The 16,703-nt window shown below is 37.8% G+C and overlaps 1 protein-coding gene across 15 annotated transcripts in view; it reads left to right on the plus strand.

Moving 5' to 3' along the window:
• Window positions 1-16,703, plus strand: part of LOC126235879 (broad-complex core protein isoforms 1/2/3/4/5-like) — a 514,245-nt gene that overhangs the window by 91,054 nt on the left and 406,488 nt on the right. For all 15 annotated transcript variants that reach the window (XM_049944791.1, XM_049944789.1, XM_049944794.1 and 12 more), the window contains exon 5: window positions 3,968-4,027. In XM_049944791.1, the coding sequence (XP_049800748.1) occupies window positions 3,968-4,027 (60 nt within the window). The remainder of the gene's footprint in view (window positions 1-3,967; window positions 4,028-16,703) is intronic.

Raw genomic sequence — 16,703 nt, forward strand, 5'->3', positions numbered from 1 at the left:
GATGGAGTAGTTTGGTTATGGCTGGCTCACCCTAGATATCAGTTGTTCTGAGGGAAGTTGTCTACTCTGGGGGCCATGTTTTGACTTAGGTCTTTCACTGCTCTGTCAGATTCTTCTTGCAGTATCATATCTTCTATCTCATCTTCATGTTTGTCCTCTTCCCTTTTGTAATATTGTCTTGAAGCTCATTTCCCTTGTACAGACCCTCTATACACTCGTTACACCTTCCAGCTTTGTCTTCTTTGCTTTACACCGGTTTTGCATCTGAGCTCTTGATGTTCATATAGTTGCTTTTCTTTTCCAAAAGCTTCTCTTTAATTTTCCTGTATGCAATACCCATCTTTCCCCTAGTTAATAACATATTTGAAAGGTTAGATTTCTGCTTACCTTAAAGATGATATGTTGAGTTGCAGACAGGAACAATGAAAAGGCAGTTTCACATTGAGCGTGAGGCTAAAGCTTTCTTCAGCAAAGAAAACGCACATTCACAAAAGCAGGCATATCTCATACACACTTGACTGATATCAATGGGTGATGTGGCAAGAATTTTGCACTTCCTGTAAGCTTCATTTTTTAGACGTTTTTGTTCCCTTTCACCTGCTTCATTTGCTGCATTTTTATATTTTCTCCTATCATCAATTACTTTCAGTATATCGGGTGGTAGCCAAGGATTTCTACTAGGCTTTATCGTTTTACCTATTTGATCCTCTATTGCCTTCACTCTTTCATCTCTCAAAGCTAACTGTTCTCCTATTGTGTTCCTTTCCCCCGTTTCAGTCAAACCTTGCCTGGTGCTTCCTCTAGAACTCTCAGCAATCTCTGGTTGTTTCAACTTTCCATTTCCCATCTTCTTGATTTCCTACTGTTTTGCAATTTCTTCAGTTTTAATGTATTGTTCATAACCAGTAAATTGTGGTCTGGGTCCACATCTGTCACTGGAAATGTTTTACAGTTTGAAATCTGGTTCCACTCTCTCTGTATTGCCATTATATAATCAGCCTGAAAGCTTCCAGCACCTCATGGTCTCTTCCATGTGTACAACCTTCTTTCATGATTCTTAAACCAAGTGTTAATGATGATTAAATTATACTCTATGTAAAATTCTACCAGGTGCCTTCCTCTTCCATTCCTTTCCCCCAGTCCATATTCACCTGCTATTTTTCCTTCTGTTCTACTTCTTACTAAAGAATTCCTGTGTCCCATCAAAATGTTTCCTCTCCCTTAACTGTATGAACAATTTCTTTTATCTCATCATACAATTGTCATTCTCTTCATCATCTGTGGAACTAGGTGGCATATAAAGTTGGACTTCTGTGGTGGGTATTGGCTTCATGTCCGTCTCAGCTACAACAAAATGTTCACAATGCTGCTCGCAGTAGCTTACCTGCATTCCTATTTTCTTATTTATTATTAGCCCTTCTCCTCATTATCCCTATTTGATTTTGTATTTAAAATCCTGTAGTCTCCTGACCAGAAGTCATATTCATTCTACCACCGAACATCACTAATTCTCACTGTATCTAACTTAAACCTATCCACTACCCTTTTTAAATTTTCTAATCTACCTGCCCGATTAAGAGATTTAATATGCAGCAACCCATAGAGTGCCAGTTTTGTTTTTCTTGATACTGAAATTGTTTGGTCACTTAGGAATTCACACGCATTTGAACATTTGATACTGACATCTTCATAAGGAGTCCCAGCTGGGGGGGGGGGGTTGTACCCCCCTGACAATTTGACAATTTAGTGCAAGTGGATTCCATCATCATTTAACCTTAGAGTAGAGCTGCATGCTCTCGAGGAAGAAATAACAACTGTAGTTTTCCCATGCTTTCAGCCATTCACTCTATCAGCACAGCAAGGTAGTGTTGATTAATGTTACAAGGACAGATAGACCAGTCATCCAGAATAATGCTCCTTCAACTACTGAAAAGGCTTCTCCCCCTATTCACGAACCACACATTTGTCTGGCCTCTCTGCCAAATACCCCTCCATTGTAGTTACACCTACTGTACAGCTATATGTATTGTTGAGGCATGGAAACCACCACACCATAGCAAGTCCATATTTTATGAGGGAGGAGGCTGCTGTTAGGAATATGTAAATCGATAGAAATCAATTGGCATTGGTTGGTATTAATAGCTTTCAAGTCACTGTCAGTGTGAGCTAGCACATAACACCGTGATAAGTAAGTTTAACATGTCAGTAGATAATATGGATTACAACTCAGTTGTGTATAACATTTTAGCAATTAATTCCTTATGTTATTTTTGCTTTCATAGATATAAATGCACTACACATGGTGTTATCTGCTAGCTCAAGGAGAACATATATACTGAGGAGTTGTAGAAGCTAGCTCATTATGTAATCGCTTTGAAGTGAACAGCAGCTACGTAGGAAAGTGGAATGGGTTTGTAGGAAACTAAAAAAAAGTCTGTTAAAAGCTTTTTCAGATTAGTATACAGGGTGTTTCTAAAAGAATGACCTGATTTCAATCTCCATATGTATTGACAAAAATGTAGTACAGAGAGGGGGGTGAATTCCAAAACACTGACAAAATCTTTAAAGTTTTAGTTATGGTATTATAAATGCTCTCTGTGTCGACCAGCAGTGGCACAAACAAAATCTAGACGATAGCTAAATTCATCATAACCTTTACACAATGTATCTGCTTTTACAGAAATCATGGCAGATGTTATTATATTCTTCACTTCTTCTATGTCACGAGGTAATCTGAAAGCTCCGGGCCACGTCCATTCACACAATACGCATTTCCTTGCCAGCATGTCCTGTGTTGTGTAATTATTACTGTCCAAAATCAGGTCATTCTTTTTTGTGAAACCGTGTATTTTTCCTGTTTCAGGTGACTTGTACTTTTTGAATATGTCTCATATTATTTTTTGCAAGAAAATGGCTCCCTGCCTATTTCTGCTGTACTGTCGAAACCTAAATCCTATATAAGCAGTCTGGAATCTTGCAAAGAATAAGATCTATAATCGTAATGCATCAAGCGTCTAGCTATCTCATTATAAAAATAATGCCTGATGCTTTCGCTGCTAATAAGTGAATGTTGTATGTCATCTTGCCTGGTGCAAGCCGTTTGACGTAATACTACTTCGGTGACATGCGTCAATTTTGCTGCTTCTTTTCAGTCATCCTCACAAGGCTGAATGGACGTCCTTCAAGAACTTTCCATAAGAAAAAGGATTTGAAGTGGTTGTTGTGAATCGAACCCAGGATCTGTGAGATACTAAATGTAAGCACTAACCACCAGACTATGCAATCTTTCTGCTTTCCAATGCTGTGAAGTTAGCTTGTTCTATTGTGGCATGAGAAGTCTTCTGAGGTTGTATATCACACCAGAAAAGTGTGTGATGGCTACTGGAGAAGAGATTATTTAACAGAGTCGTTTGGTATAGATTGCGACAAAGAGTCTGTATTACCATCTGTGACTGAAACTGCAGATGAAGAATTGACGGACACTGCTATGGAAAATAATGACATCACTGGAAAAGGTATTATGGCTACTGCCCGCGAAGTGCTCTGAGGAGCATAAGTGAGATATACAGCACATTTTATTTATGTTATTGTTCTAAACAGGCACTTTATTCAGTAGTGCTTAAAAATGTGTAGTGTGTGACAGCGCTTCTCGTGTAAGAGTGTTAGAGTGTATGCTATTACTGTCTCCCTTCCCTGCTTTTCAGGCAAGAACACTGTGGTGCTACCACTCTGGCCAGATAACCAGTTCACTTGGCTGGGTAATAAATATTGTATTATATTGTTTTCTTTTGTTTCACTAAGTCATATCTATATTGTGACACCGTATCACTGACACATGTCCAGTTACACAATAAATAAATGGCCCTTTTATGTACAGTTAGTAAAATTAAATTAAAAGACAAGAATTATATTTATTCATTTTTGTACTGTTCGTGACAAGGGAAAATTATTTTCTTGTGATTTGTAGCCCAGATCCTTGCGAAACCGGGACCGTCGGGAGAAAGCCAGAGCCAAGATTCTCTGCAGGGTGAGTGTTCAGTTTTTCTTTTTATTTTTTTACAAATGTGTTTATAAATTTAAAATGTGTGCTCTCTGGCTTCATCCATGGTACTTTTGTTAATTTGATGTCTTAGAAAGGTTACAAAAAGTGGCACATTTGTTGCAGAAGCCATGATAAACTTGGAGAATAGTAAGCAAAGATACAGCTCCTATACCAAAGTTGTACTCCTTTGACATATCTTCATTTTATTCCTGTTCAGGGTCTTTCATGTGGATTTCTAAGGCTTGAAGTTTCTCCTTAAGTTGTTGAAATCTTAGGAACATTGCTTTTTAATGAAAGCTATTGTTTTTGCCAACTCCTTGAGTTACGTTGTTCCATTACTTTGCATTAACAATTTAAGGACCCTGTCAGCAATCTTTAGCAAGGAACTAAGTTTTCAATATTTTGTTATCTGTGTAGAATGAAATAAAATGTATTTGGATGCACCCACGTCAAACTGAGGAGCAATTACTACTTTAATAATTTTTGATGTGATGTATATTGAAAGACACAGTGATTGTTTCTAATAATAATATTAATTTCAAAAAAAGTCAGAATCACAACTCCTGAGTACTCTTTTCAGATTGAATTGACTTGTTAAGAAGGGCATAAATTTCACAGATTTTCCTGCTAATGGCTTCATTGTCAACAGTAATTGTGAATTGTCAGTCCAATGGTTGTAATATTGTCAAAAGGAATTTTGTTTTCAAAATTTGGTCCTATTTTTATATATGCCTAATGCATTTTCCCTTCATGTTGAGATCTACTCGCAGTATTGTCGCACTTGGTACCTGTATTACTCTTGAAATCTATAAGTCACTTGAAAAACACAGGAAAATTGCGTTAGCTTGTATTACCAATAATCATCTTTTAACAATGATGCTAATCTGAGTTCTCCATAATTCACCTTACCCTTTTAAGGAAATTATTCATTTGTTTCCCCACTAATACAAGTAAATTAAGTTTTTTGTGACTTCTGTTATCATTCGTTGTTGCAATAGTTTGCACTTTCCTACATCCTTCTTATATCTGAGCTGAGCTGTAGCTCCAGTGATCCATTGTTGATAGGTTGTGAAAATCTAATACCGAAAAGAAGCAAGAAAATTCCAAAAATCGAGTTAAGTATTGTCTCTGCAACTAACTCCCAATAATTGTGTTGTGTGAAATCTGTCAGTTTTCTACTAGTTGTTCACATAGTTGGGCGTGGTCCCCAGAATAATGGTCCTTTTTTTCCTTTATATTACCTTCACTTTTTTTTATTGTCCCTCATTTGCAAGTACAAGAAACTTATACGTCTTATGTGCAGTCATTGGTATATTATTTGAGAGACTATGATCCCTGTGTTTTATTTTTAAGATTATTTGCAGTAAATTACAGCTAATAGGCCTACTAAAGCCAAATCAGTTATTTGTTTCATCTGAAAACCATCTTCTGTAAATCCTAATAAGTTTATGATCTGAATTGTGCAACATTTAATGTATTTTGAGAGTTGAATTTGGAATGGTGACCTTTCTAATTTGTAGGAAGTCCTCATATAGCATAACTAGGTGACACATTAATGTGATCATTTTTTAACTACTTGAAAGATCAGTCTTCTTCAGATTTTTTATATTAGCACTATATTAAAATTTTCCAGAGTTTTGATACGTTAATTGTTTCTGTACCTTATCATATATATACTCTGTTTTGTGTTGGCTCCAGCAGTTTATAATTTGTGCTGTGTGGAGATTATCAGTTCTGGTAACCTTCCATTCCTCATATGGTTAAATGTTATTTAGTTTCTTTGTAGTGGAAATATAAATTTGGTGTTGTTTGCGTAATAGTCATTTTATTGAGATTCTTTGGAGTAGAAATATGAGCTTCTGTCTGGTTTTGATGCAGCTCTCCACAATTGTCTATTTTTTTGCAAGTCTTTTCATTTAAGCATACCTACTGCACCATACGTATATTTTAACCTGCTTACTATATTCAAGCATTGGACTTCCATCTCATCCCCCCTTTTCCCTCCGTTGCCAGATCAGCTGTTCCATGAAGCTTCAGGATTAATCCTATTAACCTATCCCTCCTTTTAGTCTAATTGTCCTACAAAGCTCTTTTTCGCCCCAAGTCAATACAGTTCCTCCTTATTAGATACTTGATCTACCCATCCAAACGTGAACATTCAGTTGTAACAGTACATTTCAGTAGCTCTTGTTCTCTTCGCCTATTTTTTTTTTTTTTACATTTCTCTTAAATTTATGTTTGATAACTTATTTTTCTTTTTCATAAAATGTATTCCTGCTATGACCAGGCTGTACTTTATATCTTTCTTACTTGCGCTGTCATCAGTTGGTTTGCAGTCCAAATAGCAAAAAGTGGTGTGTTACTTTTAGCGGATATTTCCTTAATCTGATTTCCTTATCATCACATAACTTCATTTGACCACACAATTGCCATTTTATACTGTCATTTATGTTCAGATTAAAACCTATTTCCAAAATTATGCTTTGTGTTTGACTTCCAAGGCCCTTGCTATCTCTGACAGAATTGCTGTGTCATCAACAAACTTCAATTTTTATTTCTTATCTCCCACTTTTGATTAATTTAATGGGCTTATGATTTTTTTCTTACAATGCAATGAAATTTTTGGAATTTTGTGTCTCCTTCAGATGACTGCTTATTTGGAGTTGGCAGATAGCCAAAGTACTTGTTACTTTGCCTTTCATATTATTCACTTTTGGGCAGTGCTGAACTCCTTAGTAATGTTAAGGCAATTTTATTGCCTTTCCCTAAATGCCTGAGTGAGACTGTACCCAAGTTGGGTTGCGTCCTGTAAGGAAGTATTTCCTTTTTATAGATTCTTGTGCACGTTGTTCATACTTTTACATTTGGCTGTTTGCCATGGAATGTAGTCTCTTCTACTACATCTTGGTATACGCTGTCTGGAAACTTTATTGACTACAATCGTTGAGGTGGTGATGTGGTGCAGACATACTGATATTTTGTCCCCTACTTTATCTAAACCCTCTTAAAAAGGCCTGAGCATTTATAAAGTTGAACCTTTTGCTAAGAGATGTTTCTGTTTTTCTAATGATGGTGTGTAGCTGCTAATATTTAACCTGCTGTACGGAGTAGTTGAGCTGTAACTTTGCATCTGGATTCTGCTGTTGAACAGTAATAACACAGATGAGGTGCAGCCCCACTCTTGGATGATGTGTCCATCTTCATTAGTTCATTCATACATAGGGACTTAGACTGGCTATCAAAGTCATTCAGAATTAATATCATCTTTCATGTGGAGAATTAGCTTGGTGGTTAGAATTGGAGGTCTTTAGACAACATAAAAGTTCCTGTAACATTCTTGGAAATGTGGTTATCTAATACAACTAAAAGAAAGGCTGTTTGTAGTTGAGTACGCATTTTGCTTCTTTATATTTGTGAAGCATCTTCAGTAGGGATTTGTGATCTTATTAGCATGTATATGCCATTGTGGATTAGTTTTTAGTGGGTCTGCGTACCCAAGAGATCTGATTTTTTACCTTTTGTGAACACATCATTGGTGGTATTTTATTTTTTTGTAAAATGAAGTGTCAGCATATCTGACTTGGATACCGCACCTAACTACCACCACTATAGTGGCCCCCCCCCCCCCCCCCAGTCCATCTGCTTATTGAGCAAAGGGAAGAACAGCTTTTTTCTGTCTTGTTTTATTCTCATGATCGCTGCATGAGATATAAGACGGTGACAGTGTAGTGGTCGCACAATTTTCTTCGAATACAGGCTCTCTAAATTTACCAAGTAGGGTTAATGAGAACTACATTCCATTAACATATGGTCTGTTCATGTTTGGATTGCTATACATCAACTTCAAACCGATGCCACACATCGGGTGTGATGTTGCTGTAATTTGTGGTAAGATCTTTGGTATCAAAGAAAACTGAAATTTTAAGTTTTATATTTTAAGGATCATTGGTAGTGTTGTGAAAATGTTAATTTATCTTTAGGCTGTGTCATCCAGTTGGAAATGTTGGATATTATTTACTTCGTAAACAATTTCCAGGCCACGTGTGAAAGAACTAGCTGTTAATGAATTTTAATCTCCTCTGGACTGGCGGAGACACTTTCTGCGTCTCCTGTTTACCTATATCATCTCTTTCTGCCTCTCCTCAGAAATGGCACAAAAGACTTTCCACATATGTTTGTATTGATATCTAAGAATCAGATTAGGTGATAAGGCTATGACCGTTCTTTAATTAGTAGTAACAGAGACGTAAGTAAATGCGGACTATATGCAAATATTTCCCCTCTAATCATATTCACAGTGATGGATTATCTTCCTACACATCTGTTAAACAACTAAGAAAATTATGAAGAAAATAAAGAGACTTAGTTTGAAACATGAAAGGTCATGCCTATCATGGCCAGAACGTGGAGATTTGGAAGCCAACATTGCAGTCATTGATGGTTGATATAGAGGTGGGGAGTTAGGTAGGTAGGTAGGTAGGTAGGTAGAAGAGGAGAGAGAGCATTTGCACAGTGACTATATGTTTTGTCAAACTGTAAGGACTTCAGCGTCCAGTGAATATATGAATAGGAAGTGAATAACATCAAGTTTCTTCTATTGACCCATGTTCCTTTTTTTTTTTTTTTTTTTTTTAAAAAAAAAAGAGAGTGCATGTAGTAGGATGCAAGGTAAGTCAAAATTATTTTATATTATAACAATTATTGATTTGTATGTGTCACCAAACACAGAGGATGAAGCCAGATGAGTAAACCAGTGTAAGTGTAGCAACCATGCAGTAACCAGTCATGTGTCAGATTTGCTCTTCAAATGAGAAAATCTTATCATTTTGATGGATGGTGTACTTGGAGCACCCGCTAAAACTAGTGAAATACATATATCTATAAAAGTGTGATTTACAGACAATCTGGATTATTTGGCAGTTGTCTCACACACATTGTTTAATTGCACAAATCATTTATCACTTCCAAGATATGATCCCTGTTTGATTTGACTTTGTGACATTTGGGAAGTGTGTGTCTTTCTCTGTCATTGTAAGTCCTGTCATTGTAAGTCATGTTCATGGGTACACTTATGCACCGTTGTGCAGTTAACTTGGATAGGGAAATGCTGGCACTAGAACATTCCCCTGCCCTTGTTTGTGATGATCTTGATGTTTTTTTTTTTTTGGCACCCCATGTATATATGGTCATTTTGTAGAGGGAGTGGTAAATGTGGGAGCTTAATAGAGAACTTTACATACTAACACATGTAAATCATTTCATAAACACATCGTGCTTACTTAAGAAATAAATTTTCATTGTTTATGGTGTGTGTATATGTATAGGCAGGACCTGAGAGTACTTGGAGATTCTTACTCACACCATTATTGACATTTTCTGTCTCTAGAACGTCTGTAGTTTCATTCCACTGTTGTTTTAGTTTTTAAAATTCTCAGAGAATTGTGTACTTTTGAATAATGTGGCAGCAAAACATTTACACTTTGGTGACCTGAGTGTTACTGTGTGTTAGGCATGTACATATTCCAATAGTGCAAAGCTTACTCATCATTGTCTGAACTATTTTGAGGAGATTTCATATCATATATGTTGTTTGTTTCTTCACAAAGAGACTATTAGGTCATACAATCAATACTGAAGGTTGTTATTACAATAGATGGGTTTCATTTTGTGAGATCCTTACACAAGGAAGGCACACATAGAACAAGGATTATGCCAAAAGTTCTTAATACTGTCGATACCTTGCCCATGTCAAGTGTTTTCTAGATGATGAGGGAACCATTCAACCATATAGTATTTCAAAAGGAAACATGTAGAAGTGCTTGCACAATCAAGGCAAATACAATGTTATTCAAAAATTGTCCTCTGTGAACTACACGTATTTTTGTGGTTGCAATTTCCTCGACAAATGTTGGACTGTAGTGCAGACAGCAAACAAACATCTACCAGCTAACTTTCACAAAGGTAGTCGTGTTTAAATCAGCTTAGTATTGAAATTACGTATCAGTGCTCTTACTGCAGCATGTCTCGTGTAATTGCAGAAAATTCAAAGTAAATAAACTCTCATTGTAGCTAAATATTTGATACAAGAACTCTGTGGCATGTTTAGTGTGTTTATGGTCTCCTACAATCAGAGCTAGTATAATTCATCTCAAGCAACTTATCACCCAGCAGTGACAACAACTAGGGATTCTTCCTCCACCTGGGAGGAAAGTGATATTCTACTGGATTCTTGAGCATGTGAGAACCTCTGTCAGACATATTGGGAGAAACAGATGATGACATGACTTGCTTGATATCCGCTGTGGCACAATGTGCTATCCCTTCCATGGGGCCGTCACTATTGAACACAGCCTTGTACGTCACTGAGGAAATAAAGGACAAGAAGCTGTGGCCAGTGAAAGTGCCTTGTCTGACAAGGACATAATTCCTTCCATCTCCTGCGAAGAGACAGAGTGCTCCTAAAACACCTTCTCTGTTGGCCGGATCCACTATGCTATGCAGTGGTTCAAATGGCTCTGAGCACTATGGGACTCAACTGCTGAGGTCATTAGTCCCCTAGAACTTAGAACTAGTTAAACCGAACTAACCTAAGGACATCACAAACAGCCATGCCCGAGGCAGGATTCGAACCTGCGACCGTAGCGGTCTTGCGGTTCCAGACTGCAGCGCCTTTAACCGCACGGCCACTTCGGCCGGCTATGCTATGCAGTGCTTGTGGCTTACAAATCTCATATTGGTGGAATGCATCTCATTTTTTTAAGTGAGGCAGTTTCATACATTGGCTGAGAATTTCCTTAATCTTCTTCACCTCCTCCATTTTTCCTTAGCATTTTCATTGATTTACAATGATTTGCTTTCTTTTGGATTGTTTACTTTTGTTATACAACTTACTTTCAGTAATTACGTTTATTCACATTTAGACACTTGTGACTGCACTGTAATGTGTCCTAACCCAGTAACAGCAGAAGAAGTGATTTTGGTCCTTCCATACTAGAATAAAAGATATTTAATTATTAATATTGCAATAAACAATTAAAAGTCTAGCAAATTTAATTCTGCTATCACACATTCGTTGGCAGCAGTGCTGCTAGTGGCCAGCTACTTTCATGATGGTCATGTGTGTCCTGCTTTTACCTAGCTGTTTGCTTAGCTACTACATGATGTCATGTCAAATTTACAAACAAGCACACCTTGCGAAAATGATGTATATGTTCACATTTTACAAGTGTTCCTTGTATGCCCCAAGTACTATTTGTCCCATAATCAAGGCATAAGGACATATGACCTGTAACAGAAGTGGTAGTTTACATTTTCTCCACACATTTATTTAATTTCCATTTTTTGTTCCTTTTAATGTTTTACACAAGCACATATGCCTGCAATCTATACAAAAATGGAGCTAGAGCTGCCTGTTGGCCCAAATATCGCAAAGACATACGTGTGGGCTATTGCACAAATAACAGTGGGAAGGATGATGAAATGTCAGTGGCAAACAAGTTTCATTCCAATATAGACCACTTGTGACATAATGTTTATGAACTCATTCTGTACAACAGTAAAAGGCGCTTTATACAATTTTGAGAGCATTCTACCCAGCATGATAGTTTGAAGTTTGTTTTGTGAGTTTGGGAAAGAGAGGCTCTCTGTCTCTCTTAAAGATGTTCCACTTTGTATATTTTGCTACAGCAACTATGATGCCGATGAACATAGATAAGGCAAGGAAAATTACAACAGAAGACATACTTCTAAGGAGTGTGTGTGTTGGGTGCCATTTTTTGTTGATAGAGCAACTGAAATCAGACCAGGTGTACCTGTGCTAAAGGAGAAATATTGTTGTTTCTGTGAATTCCAAACCAAATAGCAATTCCCAGTTTGCTGCTTCCTTGATAAAGGTGATATCAAGATGAAAATCTAGTTACAAAAATCGTCTTATTCTCCTTACAGACTGAACATTTGACTACTCTTTACTTTTGGTACCTGGTGCACAAATGCTGTTGAGTGGAATGTGTCGTATAGATTGTTCCATGAAATTTTGGGCAATCTTGCAGATGACTATAACTTGCTTCTGCAATATATCAGCACAGAGTCGTCTGGTGTATACTAGCGAAAGTACACTGAGCTCTCTTGTTTAAAACTCCACTGACACATGTACAGTGTATCTTTTTAATTAGGGGAACTCGGTGTACTTTCGCCAGTATACACCCGAAGATGTGCCAAAATATCATGGCAGCAAGTTATTGACAGTTCACTAGAAATTTTGTGGAACATTTGATATGTTTCTCGTGTCTTGTAATTGGATCTCGGATATTGCAACATCCAAAGAAAATACATTTTCTTCTCCTCCATAACAGTCCATCAGCTCTCACAACACTGAGAATTGTTGACTTTTTGTGAACAAAACAGGCGTGAGTGCTATTACACACAGCCTGTTCATTTAACATGAGACCCTGCGACTTTGTATTCTCAGGGATTAAAGAAAATTTTTGAGATCAGCTTTGTTTATTCATTGGAGCGACTGTAACATCCTAAATCAGAGTTTTAAGACATTCCTTCAGATGTGTTGACTAACCCCTTTTGTTGGTGGTTCCAAAGAATGAAGAAATACATAAATGTTCATGGGGATATTTTTCAAAAAGTGCTCACTTGTTGATTTATTTAACTTTGGTTTATTAAGAATCAGTCTTCAGCTTGGTACTATCTAGGTTGGTGATTTTTTAATGTTAGTGATATGGTATTTTAATGGTCAGAAGTCTTGGTTATAAACTGCACAGTTTAGATTAAACTCATGTTGATATATAAATATTTGCTACCATGTAATCATTCCTATCATTGACATAGTTTTTCTAATGTGTCAAGGATAAATGAAAATGTTTGTGTGTCCACCCTGCAAACTTTACATAGTTTAACTTCACCTAATTGTATATATGAGATAATTTCCAACAGTCGACAGTGAAACAACATCTGTGTGATTAGACAAAAACCTGGCATTGTGTTTAATTAAAGATAGTGAGACATATGTTTAATGTCTCCTTTCCAAGAGTATAAATCATATTACAACAGAAAGGTAAAAAAAAACTACCTAAAAAAAGCACTTAATCCATTTTAAGAAGACACAATCAGATAATGCATAGAATTGTATTCAGTAACAGCTATGATTCACAAACTGACATATTAGTTACATTTGATGGTCTTCGTATGAATAAAATGGTCCCTACGAATGCTCGATAGGACACAGAAGAGCATGCATGTTTAATTTTGTGTACTTTTGTCATCTACAATATAGATGTAGTGAAGGGATTTTTAAAATGTGTGTTAAAAGGGGCAGTGTAAACGTTCTCTTTACTTTTGTAGCTTAATAGAAGTATCATAATAGAGAAATGAAACAGTGGGAAATGTGAATGAAATAACTATATGAATTAGCTTAGATTGCTACTCATCACATAGAAGAGGCATTGAGCAGCTGACACACATTAAAAAAAAAATATTGTCAGATTTTTTTGCACGCTCGGACACTTATTCGCACCTACACAACTCAGGAGCAGTGGGGGAGTTTCAAATCAACAGTTGTTTAAGGAAAGGTGGATTGGCAGAGTAAAGCAAGAAACTCAGAAAAAGTGGAGCATTGTGTGTGGTTTCAGGAGAGAACAGAGAGATCAAGAAAGGAATACATTGAGGAGAAGAAGAAGGTGGAAGAGGAAATGGATATAAATGAGGGAAGAGAATTGTGGGACGAGTAAGGAGGTCATATACGGAAAACGTCAGAATAAGGAGATGAAGTTGAGGCTGTATAGGAAATAAAGAAGACGGTGGGTGTAATAACATTAGTCGAGTGGTGTGGTTGACGGTGATTGGATTCACTCGTTGCAATAACAACTCTTTGTTTATTAACTGTGAACTAAACTCGGTACAACTTTAGAGAAGAAAAAGTCCACATTTGAGTACAACTTGAAAATCCATCTTGATGATTGTAGTGGGTGCCCGCTATGATTAAGTCCATAATCCTCGGTAGTGGTGATGAGCGTGGCGAAGCTCATAGGCTGTCAAGATGCAGGTCCAGTCTTTGGAAGTGACTGATGGATCTCCAGTGGGTGATGATCCTGGTGAAGGTGTGAGATGGCACTGTCTGGTGAATAGTGACAGCAACAGGCGTTGTTGTCCAAAATGTGGAATCGAGGCACCTGATGTTCAGTCTGGAGCACAGAGTGGAAGTGGCTGTTAAGGGGCTGAGCAGTGAACTAAGTACCCGTCAGTGGAGTAAACAGGCATAGCAAGATGTGGAAATATGACAACGCAGATGCAAATAGGTACCTGCGGCTGCAGCACTGTTTTCTGTGACCTGTCTTCCATGTATTAGCATGGCTTGCGCCCCCAGAGGATGTGATGGTTGCAGGAGGCTTTGCAGTGAACAGCCCTGCAATTCCTGTTTTGACAAACAACCTCCCGAGAGAAAGCAGGGACTATAACTGCCCTGCAAAGCACATCCATGAGTGTGGTGGCCGAATATGCAAGGGCCCAACTGTGAATGTTCTAGTGTGGGAAAGGAATAGTTTGAAGAGCTACTAAACCCCAATGGGAATATGGAAGAGGGAAATTAGGAGCCAAAGAATGTAGGTGATGTCAAGATGGATCAAATTTGGGCAGAAGTACCATGAACCATGAGAGGAGGAAGAGCACTTGGACAGAATGAGGTAAGTGCGGAGATAGTGAGAGCTGACGGCATTTTGGGTGGGAATCATAGTACCAGTCTTTAATAAGGAGGGTTGCAGGTAACTGTCAAAATTATTGGGTAGTTACCTTGATGTGTAATGCTGCTATGGTATTTGAGAAAATTCTGGAAAAGAAAGTATGGAAGATAGTAAGAGAAGGGGCTGAGAGGAACAGATGGGTTTAGAATAGGAAGTTTGTCAGTAGATATTGCTTTCAGTGTAAGGCAGCTCCAAGAGAGTAGAAGAATATGGTAAAGATTTAATAATGGTTACGGTATACTGATAATTTTTACTTATGGACCGTCTGACAGCAACTAAATTAAACACAATTTTAGTGCCATACACGTTTCGCCTTTATTTTCTGCAAGGCATCATCAGTGGCAGGTTGCATGGACTATTTCTTACATATTACACTCCTGTTGCATTTTTGGTGTTGTTGTTCTTCTTCTTAGGAATGCCAATTTGATGTTTTTTCCCACATTCCGCAGCACTATGAACTAAATGCTTGTTTCAATGCAATGTCAGACGGTCCATAACTAAAAATTATCAGTATACCATAATATTACACGCAACTGAGGAAGACAGGACTACAAAATTTGAAGATTTAATAATGGTGTTAATGAACATTGAGAATGCATATGACAGTGTGAAAGGAAGCAAGATCGGGAAAACCCTTTAGAAAACCCTTGATATACTGAGTTTGAGAATAATAAAGGAAATGTATCAAGGTGTATCAAGGGAGTGTGAGTTGTGTAAAAGTAGAGGAGACAGACTGGTTGGAACAGAAAAAATGTTGTCAAGCAAAGGAGTGCACTATCCCCTGTACTGTGCATCACTGATATGAATGGTATAATGACAGGAGCGGTAGCATGAACCGAAGATGAGAATACGAAAGCAATGGTATTTGCAGATTATTTAATGTGCGGAAATTGAGGAGAGGTACAAGAAAGCCTAAATGTATGAGAGGAAGTGGAGGGACAATATGGATTGAAATTTAATGCAAAGAAGTGTGAAGTGATGGTGAAAATGAGGAATAAGAGGAGAGTAGCAACAGATAAAAGTATTAGAGAGAAAGTAGAAAAGAAAGTGGAAATTTTTAATTACCTGGGGAGCATAATAGCAGACAGCAGAGGGAATGATGTAAGATTAGTAAAAGAGAAAGGCAAGTTGTCTTTTCTATGGCCATTTGCATGGGCTTCTCTTCCACTATTTCTCTCATGTGTCATTTCTTACTCTACCAATTCTAGTACATCCAGTTCAACCTCTCTGGGTTTCCAATTCGCAAACCTGTATCCTGCTCACCTGCCTTTTCTTCATTATCCACATTTCTGACGTATATGTGAATATATGCTCGATATAGCATTTGTTTGCATTTTGGTGGTACACCCTTACTCTGCACTAGGTTTCTTACATTCTGCAGAAATCCATGAACTTGCCTTTCTCTTTTACTAATCTTATATCATTCCTTCTGCTGTCTGCTATTATGCTCCCCAGGTAGTTGAAAATTTCCACATTATGACAGTAGGAGGCAAGAGACCTAGAGGAATATAGAGAGACAGACGGATTGTGGGGGTGAAGGGATGTGTGACCAAGAGAGATGATGATGAGAAACACACACACACACACACACACACACACACACACACACACACACACACGTTTGCAACTGTCATCTCTGGACACTGTGGCCCCACTCGAATGAGTAACAATCTTGACTGGGATGGATAGCGGGGGCACAGAAGAGGTGGAGGGAGGAGGGATAGGATGGCAGCAGTGGGGAACAATGATGCCGTGCTGTCTGTGTGAGTGTACAGGAACATAGCAGGGATGGGATGGTGGGCTGGTAGGCACTGTATTCGGAGAGCTCTTTGCTGGGAGGAGGTGGGGCCAGGGAGAAGAGAGAAACAGAGGAGGAAGGGAAAGGACTACACAGATGGATGGAGGGGGTAGGGGTG

The sequence above is a fragment of the Schistocerca nitens genome, chromosome 2, assembly GCF_023898315.1.
Source record: "Schistocerca nitens isolate TAMUIC-IGC-003100 chromosome 2, iqSchNite1.1, whole genome shotgun sequence".
Lineage (NCBI taxonomy): Eukaryota > Metazoa > Arthropoda > Insecta > Orthoptera > Acrididae > Schistocerca > Schistocerca nitens.